The 24,387-nt window shown below is 37.9% G+C and overlaps 1 protein-coding gene across 2 annotated transcripts in view; it reads right to left on the bottom strand.

Moving 5' to 3' along the window:
* Positions 441-24,387, bottom strand: part of LOC102184907 (cytochrome b5 reductase 4) — a 116,546-nt gene continuing 92,599 nt past the window's right edge. For both annotated transcript variants that reach the window (XM_005684722.3, XM_005684721.3), the window contains 4 exons: positions 14,272-14,422; positions 13,882-13,968; positions 3,199-3,363; positions 441-1,030 (listed from right to left, as the gene is read on the bottom strand). In XM_005684722.3, the coding sequence (XP_005684779.1) occupies positions 976-1,030; positions 3,199-3,363; positions 13,882-13,968; positions 14,272-14,422 (458 nt within the window). In that variant the 3' untranslated portion in view covers positions 441-975. The remainder of the gene's footprint in view (positions 1,031-3,198; positions 3,364-13,881; positions 13,969-14,271; positions 14,423-24,387) is intronic.

The raw sequence follows: 24,387 nt of genomic DNA on the forward strand, positions 1-24,387 counted from the left end.
CCCATCTGTGAGAGCTTTTTGCAGGTTGTGCACAGTGGCAGGGAGAGAGAATAAGGTGACCACACAGCAGAGCTTAGGAGGGCTCCCCACTGAACTGGCATTTGTGTGGCGAGCAGCCAGCCAGGGAAGGTACCATTTAGGATGGCGTGCTCCTCATTTTCCTAGCTGGTCTAGGAGACTCAAAAAGAATTTAAATTTAATCCATTCCAAAGCAGCAAATGATTGTTTTAGGCCATGGGACCAGAGGCTACACTTCCATTATCTTTCCCGATGCCTCTAGTTTTGGCTAAGAATAGCTGTCAAAGTTATCCAAGTTTCTAAACACATCTAATCCAAAACTACCTGTGTGAAGTGTCTTCAGAATCTTTTATCGTTGCCTCTTAAAATTCTCCTTAGATATCACCCCAAACATGCATTCAAACACATTTCTACGACAAGGATTAAAAAGTACTGAAGTATATTTTATTCTACTCGGTATCAAGGCCATAGACACAAAATGTTTGGATCACTTAATAAGTTATAACATTCCATGTTTTCATAATAAGAACAAGGACATAAATAATCATTTCCTGAGTTAACAGTGCAATGTAAAATTTAATCTGTATTGCTAATCAGACATTGTACAGCATAGAAATGTGATCAAAATGATCATTTCCTTTATCATGTCATAAAACAAGAGAGCTTATTGTAGAACAGTGATACAGTTTACATGGTAACAAACTTTGTGATTCATAACAAAGAATCCTATATGTACTTGTTGCCATGATTGACTTTTCAGGACAAATATCAGTAGTAAAATAAGTTAAGGTACAAAATAAAGTCCACAAGGTATCTATAGTGAAGAAACATTTGTTTTTGTTTAAGAAACTGAAACTTGGATTCTAGTTAACCTTTTAGTATATTCAAAAATGTTCTCTTAAAAAAAACCTTAAGTAATCACAAATTTAGATTAAACAGTTGAATGACAGCTCTTCATTATGCTGTAAAACTATGGATCTCATCTTTGGAAAAGTTCAGATCATGCAGCATCCTGAAAAACAAATACAAAGCACATGTTTCTTATGGAAGATGCTTGAAAATAAAATAACATCAAAGTTTACCATTATAACCATAGTATTTTTTCATATTTCCCAGTTAGTATGTGCTGTCTAAAAAACCCCATAATTTTCACTCCTAAAAAGTTAACAACAATTCCTTAGTGTCATCAAATATCTAGTAAGTGTTCATACTTGCAGCTGTCTCATAAATGTTATAGTTTTTAAAAGTATGTTTGAATCAAGATCCAACTAAAGTCTATTCACTGTGACTGGGTTTATATGTGTTTTAGGTATCTTTTGAGCTGTAAGATCCCCTCCATCTCTCTCTGTCCTGCAATTTATTTGTTGACAAAATGAGATTTTCACATATTGACTTCCCCATGGTTCTGATTTTGCTGTATCCCTGTGGCTTTACTCTAATAATATGTTCCTTTTTCCTTTTATCTCCCTAAATTTAATAATCAGATCTAGAGGTCTGATCAGATACAGGTTCAGTTCTTTTTGACCAGACTATGTCACAGATCGTGCTCTTTCATCATGAGGCACATAATACCTGGTTGGCTCTCTTTTGGGATGCAAACCACCATTGATGATCTAGGTACAGATCAATTGGTTCATTAGGGACTGAAGTTGATGACATCCTACTTCTATCATTCTTTATCAGCCAAGGAATTCTCTAAAGAATAACTTCTCACTTATCATGTGGTTACACAGTAGTATAGCTCATATAGAAAAGGCGGAATAAATCCTTAATTTTTCCCCTTTATTCATCAGTTTTCAAAATAAGGCGTTGATACTATAGCATTCTATCTTAATTCTCCCTCACTGAATAGGAAAAGTAGAAATACGGCTTACGTATAATTTAACTTGGAAAACACTATCAAAGGAGACTGCAATCTTAAAAGCAGCTGTTTAAAATGCTGCTGAAAAAAATAAACATTTATTTAGAACTTCCTCTACGTAGTCATTGTGCTAAGCACTTCACCTGCATCAATATTATCATTTATTCCCTTGTATAAATGGGGCTTCCCAGGTGGCAGTGGTAAAGAATCTGCCAGTCGATGCAGGAGATGCGGGGTTGACCCCTGGGTCGGGAAGATCCTCTGGAGGAGGAAATGGCAACCTACTCCAGTATTCTTGCCTGGAGAATTCCATGGACAGAGGAGCCTGGCAGGCTACAGTCTGTAGGGTCCCAAAGAGTGGGACACAACTAAGCGACTGAGCATACACATGTGCATAAAGAAGTGCACTGAAGTTTAGAAAGTTTTGGCTCGTAGCTAATGACTGCAGGGTGACTGTAAGTGGTGGGCTGGGATTCCAACCCAAACTGGTAGCTTCCAGAGAAGACACACATATTCACACAAAGGGCCAGGATGGCACAGGAGTCAAAAGGACCAATGTGGTATAGCAGGCAAGCCTCTCACTATCTAACCCCATTCTACCTTTCCAGCCATACCGCCTGTCTTTTTCATAATTAAAAATAAAACAGCAAGAGAGAAAACTGTCTAGAAAGTGTTAGGTTCAGACATATACCAAACAAGGAAATGCAGAGCATTTAAGGCAGCTGTATTTTAAAATCATCTAGAAATCCAGTAACAGTGGCTATCGCTATATCTAACCAAAACACGTTAAAGTGTCATTTTGGAGTTAAACCAGATCAAGGTGTGATTTTTAAATAAGATAGTTATACCACTGATTTTTCATTGTGCAGAGTTCAACTCTTTGACCAATGCTCACCCAGCTGCAGAGAGTGAAGGAGGATCAAAAGCTATAATGACATGAACACAGCTTATGATATATTTTTAAAAGATCATTATACATTATGAAGCTTTGGTGGAAGGAGAGGTTGAATCTAGCGCCTCCAAAGAGATCTGGCACCCATTCTATGAATGTGTTCATGCTGCCTGCCACTAGGAGAGGCTATCAAGAGCTGGGTGTGTCTTACTTTTGTGTTCACGTTTAACTCTGTGCGTAACTGGGGCCTCCGACCCTTCACTGCATACAGATGAAACACTTCGTCATTATTTCCTTACACTCTGACAGACTACTGAAGAGCAGGTTCATACGAACAGGCAGCACTGAGACCACACCAACCGCTCTTTACAGGGGGCTGTCACGTCACCAGTGCTGCAGTTCTTTCTCCTACCACACTGCTACTCACTTCACTCCTTGTTCTGTAAATGGCGTTGGTCCACAGAGGCAGATGAGGACTTTGGATGCGTCTGAACTTCTTTTCAAATATTCAGATAGCAGAGCTGGTGAAATGTATCCCTGTTTGCCACTCCATTCAGAAGTAGGTGCTGAGAGGACAAATTCAACCTCAAATCTGGAGAAAAAAAACATTTCTTTAAAACGTTTATTATGTTAAACATATCATGAACATGTTTCAAGTTCACTAAAACATCTTTTTCTCCTCTGGAGAACAACTGAATATAGGAAGGTTGATACACTTGCTAGAAGAGCGCTGGAAGGGATTGTAAACAAAGATTTCACAGAAAGATACAAATAAATCCATAGTTATTTAACATAAACTTTTGGTACAGAAATGAGAGTAAGTTGACATTTTTTATTGAACTCAGAGAGAGCTTAGCCTGGGTTCATGACCTGTGTGTAATTACATTCTACCTACATATAAATGTACTCCACTCAATAAACAGTTGTTGAATTCAACCGAGGATGACTATATCCTAGATAGAGAATGTGGTTTATAGGGACCCTACAAACCAAATCATTTGAAATTAAAATATTTTGAATTAAAAAAAAAGAAAGCTCAAAGTTATCTCAGAGAGCTCCACGCTTCTATTAATCTGCTCAGTAAAGAACATGACCAATGACATGTGCATTTTAATCTCTGACTCAAACCGAGTCCTTGCCTCTGATAACCAATTGCCTATCTGACTCTCTTCTGTTACTGTCTCCATGGCCTCACCTCACTGCGCCACACTTGGCTTCACTGCTGTGAATGGCACCACAGTCACTCACGTGGGGTGCACAAACCAGAAACCTGAGATTGATCTGCCTCACCTTTCACATCCCAATTCTCCCCAGTCCTAGCTCCTAACTCTGCTCTCTTCTCAGCCTGCACTGCCACAGCCTGCCTGTTCTCTTCCTGTAATGTTTCTACCACACCCCACCGTTCAGTTCTTAGCTCAAGTATCACTTCCAGGGAAGCACTGCTGTTCCACTAAGTCTTTTCTTACATGTGTTGTAGAAACGTTTCCTTTTCCTCTTCTTTATCATTCCTAAATCAGGCTGTAAATAGGTGGCCACCGAGATGATTATTTTAGTAATGTCTACTTTCCCCATAAGATGAGAAACTCTATGAGGGCAGGGACTGGTTACCGCTGTACCCCCAGTGGCCAGCACACAGGGTGGAAGGCATTTGAGAAAGGTACAGAATTATAAAAAGAAAGAAGTACATCAAACCAAGTCTCACAAGGAGCTCCAGACCAGTTCTTTCCACAGCTCTGTAATATGATATGTGACCTGCTGGTGAAGAGCCAGAGCAAATTGATAATTCTAAGCTGTACCTGGTCCCTTTGCTCTGTTTTCACAAACACCATTAATTCTTACCATTTTTCAGCAGCATAGATCAAATGCCTTGCTACATTTTCTGCTTGAGTAATTTAGGTATTTTCTCAATAGTGACAGAAATTAATTATATGTTAATCTCAAGAAAACGTTGACGTGAATCATTTCTCTTGTGAGGTGGCCTGGGTAGCCAAACACCAGAACAGAAACAGGAGGCAGCTGGTGCAGTGGTCCTTGCCTGGCTGCACTGCAGCAGGTTAATGCTCCCAAAAGCTGATGGGAGTCGGGGTGGGAAGGGCGAGGGTGGGTCAAGCACACAGATCAGCTCAGGGTCCAGCTGGGGCTAGAAAAGCTGTCCCAGCTCTCAGCAGACCCAGACTCTAGGTGGGAAAAACTACATGCTCTTACAATTCGAATAATCTGATTTTATATTTAAAAACCCTATAGAGACGTGTTTTATTTCTTGCTTTCAAGATCCCCATTTTGTTTTAGCATTGATTCAAATCCACCCTATACAAAATAGCACCCCCAAGAAACATTCTTTCACTAACATTTTTTCCTTCCCTGCACTTATAATTAAGGAAGTGTTAGATAATTCTGGAATGTGATGTGTGTTTACTGCTTCATGAGGGCAGAGTCCTTGTTTATCTTCTTCTACACTGTATTCAGGCTTGGTTTGAGACAAATGTGCAAAAAATACTTGATGAATAAATAAAGGAATTTATTGAACATGCTATATTGGTTAAAAATAAACACTATACTCGGAAAAGCAAAGCCATATGCTGGTATCTATGAAATTACATATAAAAATGTATGTGAATTTGTGAGAGCACTTTTCTGGGACGGTCCATAACCTTTCATCAGATTATCAAAGGGGACTCAAAAGCAGCTGCAGAATCACTACGTTAAGACATTTCTAATTATACATAGACAGTGCAATGGAAGACAGCAACTGCCTTGTTAAATTACAAATGAAAGATAGTCTCCTCTGCCTCTATTTTCCAATAAACCTGTCACTGTAATAAAACTGCTAAGATATGCAAATCGATATTGGTGTCCTTCGTCATCCAAAATAATCCTGCTTTTCCTTTAGTGAGCGGCTTTAAAAAGAAAAAAAAAGCCTAATCAGTGGGATATTTTCTACAGGCATCTACCAAAGAGTGAAAAATAACTGTGATCCTTATGTAAATGGTATAAATTCCTTATATGTTTTGTATTTATTTACATATTGGTCCCCTGAGTATACCTTTGGGGCTTTCAACGGAAAAAGACCAAGTGGCATGGATGCAGAGGATGGTAAGGAAAACTGCTCTGGAGAAGGAGATGGCAACCCACTCCAGTGTTCCTGCCTGGAGAATCCCACGGACAGTGGAGCCTGGTGGGCTACAGTCCATGTGGTCACAAAGAGGAGGACATGATTGAATGATCTTCTTCCTGGGACTGGAAAAGAGCTTAAACTGGAGTGGGAGCAATCCCCAGTTAACTCAAGAGTATCTGAATGAAGGATTTTTTACACCACATCAAGATATACAGATGGTTATTATGGATGGTTACTTCCGAATTTTTCTAAAAGGAAACTTACTGTCTGAAGCATTTGTAGCTTTGAGGCATGCAGGGGTGCACTGCCTCAGATGAATGTCCCGAAATTCCTTTCTACCTTATTATTTCAAAAGTGCCAGAAAGGACTTGGACTCTTGAAAAAGTTATCAGAAAATACATTTCGAGGATCCATAAAATGCAAAGCAATATATGTGAGAGAGAAAGAGAGACCTGATTCTATGAGGTCTAAATGTCAATGGAAGTAAGCAAGCTTGTCAAAAAGAAATTATTTTCAAGTAGACTGATAACGACTTGAGATTAAAAAATCTTGAAATACAAATGTATTCATTAGTCTAAACCACATGCAGAGCCTGAAGTCATTTAACAACATATTCCCTCCTCCCAAAGGCAATCAACTTCCGGGACCCACTGATTCCTATTTCTTAACATGCATGGCCCTGCCCTCCCATTTTTACTGCCATAGCTTCAGTTCCAGCCCTTCTATCTCTTGTCTAAGATGCTGCTCGATTAGCCTTATCCTCATCTACCTGGCACATCCTTATTATACTAGCTTTCCTAAAAACATCCATCTCACAATTACTTTGCTTAAAAAGCTTCAGTGACTTGTTACTACCCACAAAATAGTATTTCAAGAATATTTGGGGCCCCAGCTTTCCCTGGTTTCTCTAAACTAAAGAAAAATACTAGAAACTGTGGTGAATGCTATTTGCTCATAGGAGAAACAGCTCATAAACAGCTGACGTTAACATGAAATAAAATGTACATTTTATAGAAACATTTCTCAAAATGAATCTGATGAAACACTTGTATTCTTCCAAATGTTAGTGGTAGTCCATGGGAGGCAGGGGGAAGCTAACCTAATCAAGTAAGTCTGGGGGAAAATTAAAAGGTATTTCTTTAGAATTTTTCAAAGCCTTGAACATGGTAAGTTCATATTAAGCTTCAAGAAGCTAACAGAGCATACATTACTTCTCAAACCTATTTAATCACAGAGCCCTTTAGGGTGGGAATACATGAACACATTCCAAGAAATACACCTCTGGAGGAAAATCTATCAGGGGAACAGAAAATGGTTTAGGGTCCAGATTAGGGAACCCACATATCTGAGTTGCCTCACAGGCTGCAGGAAAAGGAAGGGATTCAAGCACTTTGTTCAGTTTCCTTATGCTTCTGGAATCACTGGATTTTGCTATCTTAAAGGAACTAACACATTGCTAGTCCCCAGAGTACAGAAAAACTTTACCTTTTGAGAGGCTATTTGTCAAAATGGATCAGTAGCTTTGGTACACTTTGACTTAGTGATTCTTCTGGTGAGTTTCTACCCTGCAGTACACAGAACTGTACAAAAAAGGTCTTAATGATCCAGATAACCATGATGATGTAATCCCTTACCGAGAGCCAGACATCCTGGAGTGTGAAGTGGGCCTTAGGAAGCACTACTACAAACCAAGTTAGTGGAGGTGATAGAATTCCAGCTGAGCTATTTCAACTCCTAAAAGATGATGCTGTGAAAGTGCTGCACTCAATATGCCAGCAAATTTGGAAAACTTGGCAATAGCCACAGGACTGGAAAAGGTCAGTTTTCATTCCAATAACAAAGAAGGGCAATGCAAAACAATGTTTAAACTACCATAAAATTGCACTAATTTCACATACCAGCAAGGTAATGCTCAAAATCCTCTTAGTTAGGCTTCAATAGTACATGAAATGAGAACTTCCAGATGTATAAGCTGGACTTAGGAAAGGCAGAAGAACCAGAGATCAAGTTGTCAACATCCGCTGGATCATAGAAAAAGCAAGAAAATTCCAGAAAAACATCTACTTCTGCTTCATTGACTATGCTAAAGCCTTTGGCTATGTGGATCACAACAAACTGTGGAAAATCCTTAAAGAGAGGGGAATACCAGACTACCTTACCTGCCTCCTGAGAAACCTGTATGCAGGTCAAGGAGCAATAATTAGAACCAGATATGGAACAACGGACTGGTTCAAAATTGCAAAAGAAGTACATCAAGGCTGTACATTGTCACCCTGCTTATTTAACTTATATGCAGCATACATCATGAGAAATGCCAGGCTGGATGAAGCACAAACTGGAATCAAGATTGCCAGGAGAAATAGCAATAACCTCAGATATGCACATGACACCACCCTAATGGCAGAAAGCAAAGAGGAACTAAAGAGCCTCTTGATGAAAGTCAAAGAGGAGAGTAAAAAAACTGGCTTAAAGCTCAACATTCAAAAAACTAAGATCGTGGCATCTGGTCCCATCACTTCACGGTAAATAGATGGAGAAACAATGGAAATAGTGACAGACTTTATGTTCTTGGGCTCCAAAATCACTGCAGATGGTGACTCTAGCCATGAAATTAAAAGATGCTTGTTCCTTGGAAGAAAAGCTATGACAAACTTAGCATATTAAAAAGCAGAGATATCACTTTGTCAACAAAGGTCCATATAATCAAAGCTATGGTTTTTCCAGTAGTCATGTACCGACGTGAGAATTGGACCCTAAGGCTGAGCACTGAAGAACTGATGCTTTTGAACTGTGGTGTTGGAGAAGACTCTTGAGAATCCCTTGGACTGCAAGGAGATCAAACCAGTCATTCCTAAAGGAAATCAATCCTGAATATTCACTGAAGAACTGATGCTGAAGCTCCAATATTTTGGCCACCTGATGTGAAGAACTGACTCATTGGAAAAGTCCCTGAATCTGGGAAAGATTGAAGGTAGGTGAAGGGAACGACAGAGGATGAGATGGTTGGATGGCATCACCAACTTAATGGATGTGAGTGTGAGTAAGCTCTGGGAGTTTGTGGTGGACAGGGAAGCCTGTCCATGGGGTAGCAAAGAGTCAGACACGATCAAGTGACTGAAAAACAATGAACTCAATGACCAAACACAATGAAGCTATTAAAAACCATGGTATAGTGCAGGTGTTCCCAACTAGCACTGATGGCATTTTGGGCAAAATAATTTTCTGTCATCTTGTGTAGGCTCTTAGCAGCATTCTTGGCCTCTACCCACTAGGTGCCAGGGGAACCCCCTTCATCAGTTGTTACAATCAAAAATGTTTCCAGACATAAACGCCCCCTAGGGTGCAGAATCACTCCAGGTCAAGAGTCACGTTTAAAGTATTCTATACATAGAACATACACAATACACTAAAAAGAAAATGTAGTTATAAAAAGTATAGTCAGTAGGACTACATGATTTAAAAAATACAAAAGAAAGCAAATAATACATGTATATAAGTATGTGTGGGCGGGGGGAAAAGGGGAGAAAGAGAAAGAAAATGGAAAGATACAATTATTGTTGCTTGGATGGTTAAGACTATAGACGATTTTTTCCCCATAAATATTTTTCTATATAAATTCATATCAATTCTATAAACAGAGAAATCAACAAATCATCAAATTCTACTATTTACAGAAAAGAATATACTACTAACTTTACTAAAATAAGGTTACTGTCTTCAAAAATGACTACTTTGAAAGGGAAGGAAAATACTTATTATATTTGTGTATTACAAAATGCCACCTAGGAGTCAATCTCATTGTAAAACTGTCCTTCCCCTCAAAACTAATTCTGCAAAAGCAGAGAACTCAGAGTAGGTGCATTCTACTGAGGGGCAAGGGAAGTACCAATGTATAACACTGAGCCAAACAGGCCTCATAACACTGCTCGGTGAAAGACAAAAATACGAGAAATTTAATTTGGATCACAGTTTATATAATAATTAGCTACAGCTGTTGCTGTACATATTTATGTTCTGTTTTTCTTTCATTTTGCTTTAGGAAAGTATATGTAGGAGAATTCCCTACACTTGGAATGTTGTGAACCAAATTCCAATTACTGGAGTTAATAGTCAAGTGTAATAGTATATTTGGATAAAATTCAGGCAAGCTTTCTTTCCCCCCTCACATTTAAGCCTTAATGGCATGAAAACTGAATTGAAACAGAAACATCCTAAAAAAGCACTTACGGTCTATCTATTTTCTGCAATTCTAGTAAATTTAGCAACGTGGGAAAATGAAGAGATCTGTTTCCTGGACTGCATGAGAAAATAAGGCAATACAACATCCCTGTTTCCTATTGTAACCCTGGGGAACAGGCACATGGCAGACGCTCACAAGTATTTCATGAATGAATGAACATTACAAATATACTAATTCTGGGCCCAGCACCTACTCTGCCATTTCACTGCCCATATGCAAACAATCCTATGATGTAGATATTGATGTCCCTTTCCACAGATGGAAAAAATGAAGCTCTATCAGATCAAGTAACTTGTCCAAGGTCACAAGGTTAATAAGTTTCCATCATACAATTGTGTTTCAAAGAATTTCCCTTGCCAACCACATTATTTAGATAAACATCCTTGCTGAAAATGGAAATACTAGATTACACACCAGTCTCAGCATCCATTTTTCCTATTCCTCCTTGTTCTACAAAGGACTGATTAGAAAACTGTGTCCTAATCCTACAGAGAACAGGGTATTTCATTTAACTACACACATATTTTTATTGCCACAATCCAATAATAATCTAACCAAGATGATGTGTTCAAGTGTCACATTTTGTCATCAGAAATGTATTGGTAAAATGAGAAGTGACACAGGAGAGTCAAGATGTAGGAAAGGGTGATTTAACAGATAAAAAATACAGACTTAAATGTTAACTAAATGATGTTTATGACTGTAGCCCAACAGGCTCCTCTGTCCATGGGATTTCCCAGGCAAGAATACTCAGTGGGTTGTCATTTCCTTCTCCAGGGGTTCTTCCTGACCCAGGGATCAAACCCAGGGACAGCCTGCACTGGGAGGCAGATTCTTTACCACTGAGCCACCCTGGAAGCCCAACTAAATGATAGATATGACCAATTAAAACTATGTTACATTAAATTTAAACTTTTACTTTCCTTGTATGTATGGGACTCAACAATTATATATCTTGAATGAACACTATCAGCAAAACCCATCGGTAAGCCTTTAAGGCCAGGTTTCTCCTCCATCTGCATTAGTCTCAGAATATGGAAGGTTCCTGATAAATGTTCCAAAGCCACGTACCCATGCGAAGTCATGTGTTTTCCAGTGAGGGTCTGACCATGAGTCTCCAGGGGACACAGATCAGCCAGTGCGGGAAGTCAGTGCCAGTAGTGGGCCTCCAGCAAGGCGAGTGTATCTCCAGAAGGCGGAAGAGAAGGCAGGGAGCAGAGAACGCAAAGGAGTGGGAGCAGAAGAGAGAGGATAAAGGTGGGCTGGCAGTCAAAACACGCTCACTTCTCCCAGCAAACTGGAGCATCTCACTCACCTAATGAGTGCTCTTAGAGCCACTCATCCAGAAGTGGGGAAAAAGGGGCCTTTCCTTATCCTCAAGCCTACACAATGCCACCAACCCAAATTACGTGGACCATGCAAGGAATGGGGCATGTTGTTAAAGCATACTTTGTGTTCAGAAGCTGTCAACACATTCCCTTTCCCAATTAGTTCTTACATCAAAGAAATACTGTTCGCTGAAATAACAGTAAATGAATTTTCCTTGTACAAGGAAAAGATCTTACAAAATACCATGTCCCCAAACTGCCAGAAGTACTTACAAAAGAAAAAACAAAAAACTAGCTACAGAAGTATAGCTACGTCTGTTTAAAGTCTTTTGAATGATTGTTTAGGAAAAAGAAGCTCAAGTAGTCAATACAGAAATGAAATGCATGTCCACAGAGGTCCTCCCTAACCGCAATCCAAATAATCTGAGGCAGAGCTTCACAGTTTCCAAACCATTTACACTACCTTCTCTAGTCCGCACAATAGCCTTAGGAAGAAGTACGACAGATGTCATTATTCTATTTCGAAGATAAAGAGACAGGCCTACAGAGTTAAGTAATTTCTGAATACAGTTTCAAGCTAGTAAAGGGTAGACAGAAAGAGACAGGCCTACAGAGTTAAGTAATTTCTGAATACAGTTTCAAGCTAGTAAAGGGTAGACAGAAAGCCAGAATTTAGGCCTTTAGGTTTTTTCATAAACGCTGCTTCCAATTTTCCACTTTGAGTGAAAAAGACACTTGAAAAACCCAGGAATCTGTATTTGTTTAAATTAGGCTCTAAATTGCCATGCAACTACTTAGACATAATAAATATTTTTAGGATTATGTTTTAAGTATATTAAGAGAAAACACTTCAAAGATCATTAAATTCACATCATTCTTAATTTGTGCAAATTACTTACTAAAAGAGAATGAGGGGGAGGATGGGAGACAACAGGGAGGAAAAGACTAGAAGGAATCATGGCATCACCTTAGTGAAGATGTTTGGAAAATATTCAGAAGTACCTAGAGGCCCTGGGACAGCTGAGTTCCTGAAGACTTTACCTTTGAAAAGGCAGAGAACTTTATCTATACTATACCGTCAAACACTCCAGTATTCCTGCGTGGAAAATCCCATGGACTGAGGAGCCTGGTAGGCTACAGTCCATGGGGTCGCAAAGAGTCGGACACGACTGAGCGACTTCACTTTCACTTTCATACCGTCAAAAACATAAACATTTGTGTCAGATATTTTGTGTGACTTAGGAAGTTCTGCAATTCCAGAAATAGTTTTTAACGATTACAAAAATGCTTCAGGATGTATGACAGCTTGTTCAATTCGCTTTTCTTCTAAAAGATGTGTTTTGAATTTCACACTGCCTTCACCTCTCTTTAGGGGAGATGGAGCATATGCCTGTTAACGTATCTCACCTTCTTTACTATGCTTGGGCTCCTTTTTCGACGAAACAAACTGTTACCGTGCTGTCCTTGCTGCCTCATTCTACCACTGAATTCAGCCTGCCTCAAATTTTTTTCCATGAACTATACTGGCATTTCCCAAAGTGTCTACTGAGAATCATTTGTGATATTTAATGTGTTTATGTAAACAAACAAAAATGAAGAGAATCTTGCTAAACAATGTATAATTAACCCCCTTCCTGGAAAGTCACAACAGGCACTGACATGGATGGTAAAGGCTCTAAGAAATCCTGTAGTGAAGAATCATGTTTGCTTATTTATTTAATTTGGCTGCACTGGGACTTAGCTGTGGCATGTGGGATCCTGAGCTGCATCATGTGGGCTCTTGGTTGTGGCATGCAGGATCTAGCTCCCTGATCAGGGATTGAACCCAGGCTACCTGCATTGGAAGCATGGCATCTTAACCACTGGACCACCTGGGAAGTCCCAAAACATCTTTATTTTTGCTTAACTCATCTCACCAAACTTATTTGATTTGTCCCCATTATAATTAGAAAATCCTGAATTACCAAACTGACTACACTGGATCATTTTCAAAGAAAACCCAACTCACTATAAATAACATAACGTAAACAGAAAGCCCAGGAACTTCCCTGGCGGTCCAGTGGTTAGGACTCTGAGCTTTCAATGTGGGGGGTGTGGGTTCGATCCCTAGTTGGGGAACATGATCCCATGAGCAATGTGGTGCAGACAAAAACTTTTTTTTTTAATTTAAAAAATCAATATAAAGTCCATTATATATTTTATCAATACATATTTGATGTCACATTGACCTTGTCAAATAGTATTTCTTTGGGGAAGGTGTATTAACATTACATACATTTAAATTTTTTAAAAGAGAATTATTGATTTGTTTACTTTTTGTTAGGAGTTTTCTGGTCAACTAAGAACTTGAACTGAAAGACGTTACGGTCTCAATTGACTGAACATGTATGAAAATATTTAAACACAGAGCTAATACTACTTTAATACCTTTTATCCTTAAATGCTAATTTCTCCAACTGGCTTCTCCAAATTATGTCATCCTCTGTTTTATTGAAGAACATCAGCTTCACTTTCCTTAAAAGAAAACACAACAATTCAAAAGTACTATTTCAATTATATTTAAAATATGCATGAATGGGAAGTCTAACCGTGAATTAGCATGAATGTTTTTCAGTGGCAATTAGGTAATCAAAGGTATCAAAACTAAAGGAGTCAAATGAATAAAACAGCTTACAGTAGAGGAGGAGGAGTAAGAAATGATGACTAAGAGATGAGAACATGTCTGTTGAAGTCCACTGAGTTTTTAATAGATTTAGAATACCTTCTACTAATCTAACAGCCTCACAAGGGACAGTAATTAAATGTAAAATGACATACCTGAGACTGGGTATATTAGTCAAAGCATAATTCAGTACTTTAACCATTGGTGTGAAGCCTGTTCCTGCTGCCAATAAAAAGAGATCTTCCAATTCTTGGAGCTGGGATATTATAAAATTGCCCTCAGGATTGCTTACAGAAACATAATCTCCTACACAACGAAATATACATGAAATCAGAAAAAAAAAAATCAGGAAAACTGAAACAGTTAATCTAGCTGAATTAAGAACACTAGGAGAAGCAGGTTGCATAATTATCAGACTACATCTCAGTTTTCAAGCAACGTAAGCAGTTTTAAGACTATTCATTAGGCCCCCAAGTATGTCATTATACTCAAATTTTCATTATAATCAAATTAATAATAAGGTTTTATTATACTTATTTCTCAATATTATTTTCCCAAACCACTTGGTGACTCTAATTTATAGACTACCACCACTAATTATCAATAAAATCTTGATTGCTAAACTATTGATAAAACTAAGTATTTCAAAAGCAGAGTCTGTGTATACCTGTCTTGCATAGTACAGAGTGGAGAATATATATTCACTACTTACATACTGATTCTTAATCATAGTAATAAACCTAGTAAGAGAAAAAAATTGAAATAGAAATACTTTCTAATATCTTATGTTATTATCTTTTTACTGTTAATTTTTTAACTACAAAAGTTACATTTCCTTACCAAAGAACATTTAAAAATATGCAAATATATAGCAATAAAAATCACTCCTAGATACTGTTAATAATTTGAGAGAATTCTTTAGTCCATTTTATTTTAATTTTTTAGTTCAATTTATTTGATTCCCACTCCCTTCACTGAGGTTACTTCATTACATGTGTAAAACAGATTCATTTGCCACACTCTGCATTCCATCTGGGATTCCCTGACATCACCAAACACAGGTTGCAGAACTTGCATTTTCTTCTGAAAGTTTTATATTTTTTTCACACAGTAAAATTCACTCTGCATGGTCTTTGACAAATGCATAGTCATGTGCTCACCATCTCAACAGCATAGAGAATGCTTCATCACCCTAAAAACTCCCTCTGTATTCAACCCCTCACCCCACCCCTCACAACTATTTATCTGTTCCATTCCTACAATTCTGCTTTTCCAGAATGTCATATAAATGGCAAAATAGTACAATTTGTAGCCTTTTGAGCCTAGGTGGTTTTGCATAGCAAAATGCATTTAAAAAATATTATTATCTTATGTATTAATGTTTTCTTAGCTCAGTCTCCCAAGACAATAGAAATAAAAACAAAATAAACAAATGGGATGGACCTAATCAAACGTATAGGCTCTTGCACACAAAAGAGACCATAAAAAGAAAAAAAAAGACAACGTACAGAAAGGGAGAAAGTATTTGCCAATGATGTGACAGACAAGGACTTAATCTCCAAAATATACAAACAGCTCATACAACTCAACCACAACAACAACAAAAAACAACCCGATGGAAAAACAGGTAAAAGATCTTAGTAGACATTTCTTCAAAGAACATACAGATGGCCAATACGCACATGAAGAGATGCTCAACATCACTAATTATTAGAGAAATGCAAATCAAAACCACAATGACGTACCACCTCACACCAGTTAGAATGACCATCATAAAGATTTTAAAATTTAAAAAAAAAAGAATAAAAAAAAAATAAAATTAAATTAAAAAAAAAAAAGAAAAAAAAATAAATAAAAAATATACAAACAACAAATGCTGGAAAGGGTGTAGAGAAAAGGAAACCCTCCTACTCATGTGGTGGGAATGTAAATTGGTATAGCTACTACGGAAAACAGTGTGGAGGGTCCTCAGAAAACTGAAAATAGAATTACTGTACGATTCAGCAATCCTATGCCTGGGCATCTACCTGGACAGATCAATAATTCAAAAAAAGACATGCACACCTATGTTCACAGCAGCACTATTCACAGCAGCCAAGACACAGAAATAATCTAAATGTCTAGCAACAGATGAATGGATAAATGTAGATATATACAACTGAGTAATACTCAGCCATAAAAAAGAATGACGTAATGCCATTTGCAGCAGGATGGATACAACTAGAGACTATCATACTAACTGCAGTAAGTCAGAAAGAGAGAGACAAAATATCATAAGATATCACTTATGTGTGGAATCTAATGGCACAAATGAACGTATCTACAAAACAGAAACAGACTCACAGACATAGGGAACAGAACTGTGGTTGCCAATGGGGAGGAGGTGGGAGAGGGAAGGACTGGGAGGTCAGGATTAACAGATGTAAACTACTACATATAGGATGAATCAACAACAAGGTCCTCCTCCAGAGCATAGGAAACTATATTTAATATCCTGTGATAAACCATAATGGAAAATAATATTAAAAAAAGAATGTCTATATGTGTATAACTGGGTCAATTTGCTATACAGCAGAGATTGACACAACATGTAAATCAACGATGCTTCAATAAAAATTTTTTTTTAAACACAATTGAAAAAAAAATCCACAAAATAAAACAAAAGCTGTTCTGAATTCCAATAAAAACAAAGCATGATCAAAACCAAACTTGGGGCACACTACTACCAAATCTACAATCAAAATAGTTGAATAAACCCTTTTCTGGTATGCAACTGATATAATCTCTATGCACCACTCAAATAAGACAACTGTCTTCAGGACATTTCAGAAATTTTCAATGTAATATTAAAAATAAAAAATAAAAGAAAATGCTTTCAATTTTTCACCATTGAGGATAATGTTTGCTGTGGGTTTATCATATATAGCTTTTATTATGTTGAGGTATGTTCCTTCTATTCCTGCTTTCTGGAGAGTTTTTATCATAAATGGATGTTGAATTTTGTCAAAGGCCTTCTCTGCATCTATTGAGATAATCATATGGCTTTTATTTTTCAATTTGTTAATGTGGTGAATTACAATGATTGATTTGCGGATATTGAAGAATCCTTGCATCCCTGGGATAAAGCCCACTTGGTCATGGTGGATGATCTTTTTAATGCGTTGCTGTATTCTGATTGTTAGAATTTTGTTGAGGATTTTTGCATCTATGTTCATCAGTGATTATTGGCCTGTAGTTTTCTTTTTTTGTGGCATCTTTGTCAGGTTTTGGTATTAGGGTGATGGTAGCCTCATAGAATGAGTTTGGAAGTTTACATTCCTCTCAATTTTCTGGAAGAGTTTGAGTAGGATAGGTGTTAGCTCTTCTCGAAATTTTTGGTAGAATTCAGCTGTGAAGCCATCTGGACCTCGGCTTTCGTTTGCTGGAAGATTTCTGATTACAGTTTCAATTTCCGTGCTTGTGATGGGTCTGTGAAGATTTTCTATTTCTTCCTGGTTCAGTTTTGGAAAGTTGTACTTTTCTAAGAATTTGTCCATTTCTTCCACGTTGTCCATTTTATTGGCATACAATTGCTGACAGTAGTCTCTTATGATCCTTTGTATTTCTGTGTTGGTTGTTGTGATCTCTCCATCTTCATTTCTAATTTTATTGATTTGATTTTTCTCCCTTTGTTTCTTGATGAGTCTGGCTAATGGTTTGTCAATTTTATTCATCCTTTCAAAGAACCAGCTTTTGGCTTTGTTGATTTTTGCTATGGTCTCTTTTGTTTCTTTTGCATTTATTTCTGCCCTAATTTTTAAGATTTCTTTCCTTCTACTAACTCTGGGGTTCTCCATTTCTTCCTTTTCTAGTTGCTTTAGGTGTAGAGTTAGGTTATTTACTTGACTTATTTCTTGTTTCTTGAGGTATGCCTGTATTGCTATGAACTTTCCTCTTAGCACTGCTTTTATAGTATCCCACAGGTTTTGGGTTGTTGTGTTTTCATTTTCATTCGTTTCTATGCATATTTTGATTTCTTTTTTGATTTCTTCTGTGATTTGTTGGTTATTCAGCAGTGTGTTGTTCAGCCTCCATATGTTGGAATTTTTAATAGTTTTTCTCCTGTAATTGAGATCTAATCTTAATGCATTATGGTCAGAAAAGATGCTTGGAATGATTTCGATTTTTTTGAATTTATCAAGGTTAGATTTATGGCCCAGGATGTGATCTATCCTGGAGAAGGTTCTGTGTGCACTTGAGAAAAAGGTGAAATTCCTTGTTTTGGGGTGAAATGTCCCATAGATATCAATTAGGTCTAACTGGTCTATCGTATCATTTAAAGTTTGTGTTTCTTTGTTAATTTTCTGTTTAGTTGATCTATCCATAGGTGTGAATGGGGTATTAAAGTCTCCCACTATTATTGTGTTACTGTTAATTTCCCCTTTCATACTTGTTAGCATTTGTCTTACATATTGTGGTGCTCCTATGTTGGGTGCATATATATTTAAAACTATAAAACACTGATGAAAGAAATCAAAGAGGACACTAATAGATGGAGAAATATACCATGTTCATGGATCGGAAGAATCAATATAGTGAAAATGAGTATACTACACAAAGCAATCTACAGATTTAATGCAACCCCTATCAAGCTACCAGCAGTATTTTTCACAGAACTAGAACAACTAATTTCAAGATTTGTATGGAAATATAAAAAACCTCAAATAGCCAAAGCAATCTTGAGAAAGAAGAATGGAACTGGAGGAATCAACTTGCCTGACTTCAGGCTCTACTACAAAGCCACAGTCATCAAGACAGTATGGTACTGGCACAAAGACAGAAATATAGATCAATGGAACGAAATAGAAAGCCCAGAGATAAATCCACACACATATGGACACCTTATCTTTGACAAAGGAGGCAAGAATATACAATGGAGTAAAGATAATCTCTTTAACAGGTGGTGCTGGGAAAACTGGTCAACCACTTGTAAAAGAATGAAACTAGATCACTTTCTAACACCACACACAAAAATAAACTCAAAATGGATTAAAGATCTAAACGTAAGACCAGAAACTATAAAACTCCTAGAGGAGAACATAGGCAAAACACTCTCCGACATAAACCATAGCAGGATCCTCTATGATTCACCTCCCATAATACTGGAAATAAAAGCAAAAATAAACAAATGGGATCTAATTAAAATTAAAAGCTTCTGCACAACAAAGGAAAATATAAGCAAGGTGAAAAGACAGCCTTCGGAATGGGAGGAAATAATAGCAAATGAAACAACTGACAAACAACTAATCTCAAAAGTATACAAGCAACTTATGCAGCTCAATTCCAGAAAAATAAATGACCCAATCAAAAAATGGGCCAAAGAACTAAATAGACATTTCTCCAAAGAAGACATACGGATGGCTAACAAACACATGAAAAGATGCTCAACGTCACTCATTATCAGAGAAATGCAAATCAAGACCACAATGAGGTACCACTTCATACCAGTCAGAATGGCTGCGATCCAAAAGTCTACAAGCAATAAATGCTGGAGAGGGTGTGGAGAAAAGGGAACCCTCTTACACTGTTGGTGGGAATGCAAACTAGTACAGCCACTATGGAGAACAGTGTGGAGATTCCTTAAAAAATTGCAAATAGAACTGCCGTATGACCCAGCAACCCCACTGCTGGGCATACATACCGAGGAAACCAGAATAGAAAGAGACACATGTATCCCAATGATCATCGCAGCACTGTTTATAATAGCCAGGATATGGAAGCAACCTAGATGTCCATTAGCAGATGAATGGATAAGAAAGCCGTGGTACATATACACAATGGAGTATTACTCAGCTATTAAAAAGAATACATTTGAATCAGTTCTAATGAGATGGATGAAACTGGAGCTGATTATACAGAGTGAAGTAAGCCAGAAAGAAAAACACCAATACAGTATACTAACACATATATACGGAATTTAGAAAGATGGTAATGATGACCCTGTATGTGAGACAGCAAAAGAGACACAGATGTGTAGAGCAGACTTTTGGACTCTGAGGGAGAGGGAGAGGGTGGGATGATTTGGGATAATGGCATTGAAACATGTATACTATCATGTAAGAAATGAATCGCCAGTCTATGTTCGATGCAGGATGCAGGATGCTTGGGGCTGGTGCACGGGGATGATCTGGAGGGATGATGTGGGGTGGGAGGTGGGAGGGGGGTTCATGTTTGGGAGCTCATGTACACTCGTGGCGGATTCATGTCAATGTATGCCAAAACCAATACAGTATTGTAAAGTAAAAGAAAGTTAAAAAAAAAAAAAGTTGTCCATACTTTAAAAAACAATTTCAAATGCTCTGCTTTATTTTAAATGCTTGGCTGCTCATCTCTTTTCCCTTTCTTTTCCATGGCAGGATAGTAAAGATTGGGTAGTAATTGATGAGTTAAACATTAGAAAGTACCAGAAGCTCCCTGTTATAATTTGAAAGGAACCATGGGATCAGAATATCCTCAGGAAAAAGTCAGCTGTTTGTTTACTAAAGAAGCCTCACAGAATATTATCTTGATAATTTCTGTCCACAGTCCAGTCTTTCCAATGTCATAAAATTGATTAGACTCAGGCAAGGACCTAATGTTACTCTAATTCATAAGGGATTAAAGCATACTTTTCAGAATGGCAACAGATTTTCAGCCACACTACCCGCTTCTAGTGACCTGAGCTCCATCCAGGACTTCTCATTCCCAATGCAGGAAGATCAAAAATTGCACTATTCGGAAGGCCAAACTAATCATATAAAATTGCTTGATGTACACAGAATTGAAACAAAGTAGACTGTTTGATAAGGTAGCTCCTATAGGTCCTAATGGAGTTTCACGAGTTATCACTGTCATGCCAGTGTACAACCCTCTAAGGGGCACCAGTGTCTGTGCCATGAGAGCTCCCCTAGGTGAAGTTGAAAAAACACTGGCCTTACTAGTTCAGCTCTCCTTTTGCATGCTGTAGGCTGACTCTCCACCCTGTTTTCTGTTACACAATGTCTACAGATAGGTTATAATACCACTGGTCAAGTTTCCACCTTCTATATTACAATTGTGCTGTCGGTCCTTCACAAGGTGGTATTACCAGATCTGTAGGTATTGCAAAATTCTATAGGTTCACACTTATGTTCAATATTTTGATTTATGTAACCAAAGATGACTCATCACAGCTGTTATATGTTGATTGCTGAGCTTAACTTTCAGATAGCAAAAATTTTTTCTATTTCCAAATTTCAGCCATCTATTTCACTCAATATTACTGCTAATGTGGTCTTAAAGGGGGAAGGGCACGTTTATTGTTGGCAAAAGGCAGTGAAAACTTGAAGACATAGAAAAAGGAGTAAAATAGTAAGGGAGGGAATCTCTAAATATTAGTAGATTTCATTATAGTCCCTTTATTAATTCTTACAGAGTACTTTTACTGAGAGCCAATTATGTACCAACTGCTCTGCTAGGAATGAGAAATACAAAGATAAGACAATCTATACCCTTAAACTCAAAGTCCTGTAAATAAGAAATATTATGTATTCTTATCCTAGAGCTATGAACAAAGTGTTAGTTACTGAGGGGCTCAGAAGAGGAGGGAGGTTTCATAAAGGAAGTGATATTTTTAAAAAATACTAAAACAAAGGTACTTGACAGGCAGAAAGACGGTCAATGGGCATCCTACAAAGCTCATGTGCCAAAAAAGAACAAAAACTCATGTGCCAATGAATGAGGATGACAAACTTGTAGAGCCTGAGTAGCACAAGTATTTTGCATAGTGAGAGGTGAAGCTGGAGAGTTCATCAAAGTCTTCACAGGCCATGAAAAGGGTGTAATCAGTTAGGTAATGGAGACCCATCCATGGTATCAAAGCTGCAGAGCAACATGATTAAATTGATTATCAGGGCAGATATGGATAAAGAACTGGAAAATGCAGATTAATAGTAAGATATCAGTTAAAGGCAACTGAGAGAGACCAGTTACCAGTTACAGGATCAACAGAGACGTGATGAAGGATTGATCTAAGAGGTGGCAGAAAGGATAGAAAAGACAGATTAAAAAGCTACTGAGAGGTAGACTTATCAGAACTTAGCCACTGACTGGATTGGGAGGGAGGCAATGGTTGGCTGAGGAGGCCTTACAAATAGCTGAGAAAAGAAGAGAAGCGAAGGCAAAGGAGAAAAGGAAAGATATATCCATCTCAATGCAGAGTTCCACAGAATAGCAGGGAGAGATAAGAAAGCCCTCCTAAGTGATCAATGCAAAGAAATAGAAAACAATAGAATGGGAAAGACTGAGATCTCTTCAAGAAAATTAGAGACACAAAAGGAACATTTCAAGTAAAGATGAGCACAATAAAAACAGAAACAGTATGGACCTAACAGAAGCAGAAGATATCAAGAAGAGGCAAGAATACACAGAAGTACTACACAAAAAAGATCTTAATGACCCAGACAAACCACAATGGTGTGATCACTTACCTAGAGCCAGACATCCTGGAATGTGAAGTCAAGTGGGCCTTAGGAACTATGAACTAATCGCTACGAACAAAACTAGTGGAGGTGATGGAATTCCAGCTGAGCTTTTTCAAATCCTAAAAGATGATGCTGTGAAAGTACTATATTCAATATGCCAGCAAATTTGGAAAACTCAGCAGTGGCCACAGGACTGGAAAAGGTCAGTTTTCATTCTAATACCAAAGGAAGGCAATGCCAAAGAATGTTCAAATCACCGCACAATTGCACTCATTTCACATGCTAGCTAGCAAAGTAATGCTCAAAATTCTCCAAGCTAGGCTTCAACAGTATGTGAACTGAGAACTTTCAGATATTCAGGCTGGGTGAAGAAAAGGTAGAAGAACCAGAGATCAGATTGCCAATATCTGTTGGCTCATAGAAAAATCAAGAGAATTTCAGAAAATCATCTACTTCTGCTTCATTGACTACGCTAAAGCCTTTGACTATGTGGAAAATTTTTCAAGAGATGGGAATACCAGACGACCTTACCTACCTCCTGAGAAATCTGTATGCAGTTCAAAAAGCAACAGAACCGGACATGAAACAACAGACTGGTTCCAAATTGGGAGAGAAGTAAGTATGTCAAGGCTGTATATTGTCAGCCTGCTTATTTAACTTACATGCAGGGTACATCAGGTGAACGCCTGATTAGATAAAGCACAAGCTAGAATCAAGACTGCAAGGAGAAACATCAATAACCTCAGATATGCAGATGACATCACCCTTATGGCAGAAAGCAGAGAGGAACTAAAGAGCCTCTTGATGAAAATGAAAGAGGAGAGTGAAAAAGTTGGCTTAAAACTCAACATTCAGAAAACTAGGATCATGCATCTGGTACCATTACTTCATGGCATATAGATGAGGAAACAATGGAAACAGTGACAGACTTTATTTTCTTGGGTTCCAAAATCACTGCAGATGATGACTTTAAATTGAAATTAACTTAAGTTGAAATAAACATGAAATTAAAAGATGCTTGTTCCTTGGAAGAATAGCTATGACAAACCTAGATAGCATGTTAAAAAGCAGAGATATTACTTCACTGACAAAGGTCCATATAGTCAAAGCTGTGGTTTTTCCAGTAGTCATGTATGGATGTGAGACTGAACCATAACGAAGGCTGAGTTTTGAAGAATTGATGCTTTTGAACTCTGGTGTTGGAGAAGACTTTTGAGAGTCTCTTGGACTGCAAAATCAAACCAGTGAATCCTAAAGGAAATCAGTCCTGGATATTCATTGGAAGGACTGATGCTGAAGCTGAAGCTCCAATACTTTGGCCACCTGATGCGAAGAACTGACTCATTGGAAAAGACCCTGATGCTGGGAAAGATTGAGGGCAGGAGGAGAAGGGGACGACAGAGGATGAGATGGTTGGACGGCATCACTGACATGATGGCCATGAGTTTGAGTAGGCTCTGGGAGTTGGTGACAGGACAGGGAAGCCTGGGCATGCTGCAGTCTACAGGGTTGCAAAGAGTTGGACATGACTGAGTGATGGAACTGAACTGAACTGAATGGGAAGACTCAGGGAAGACTCAAGTCTCCAGATGGAGTCAAGGATGAACAGATAATATTTTGCAAAGAAGCGAAGAACAGATGAGGAATATGGAAGCAATATGGTGAGACTAAGAGAACACAACTTTGGCTGCAGACATGGTGAGTTTAAGATATTTGACAGATTCCACAAGGAAATAACCAAAGGAGAGTGTAATATGTGATCCAATCTAGAACACAATCTAAATTAAAAAA

The sequence above is a fragment of the Capra hircus genome, chromosome 9, assembly GCF_001704415.2.
Source record: "Capra hircus breed San Clemente chromosome 9, ASM170441v1, whole genome shotgun sequence".
NCBI classification, from domain to species: domain Eukaryota; kingdom Metazoa; phylum Chordata; class Mammalia; order Artiodactyla; family Bovidae; genus Capra; species Capra hircus.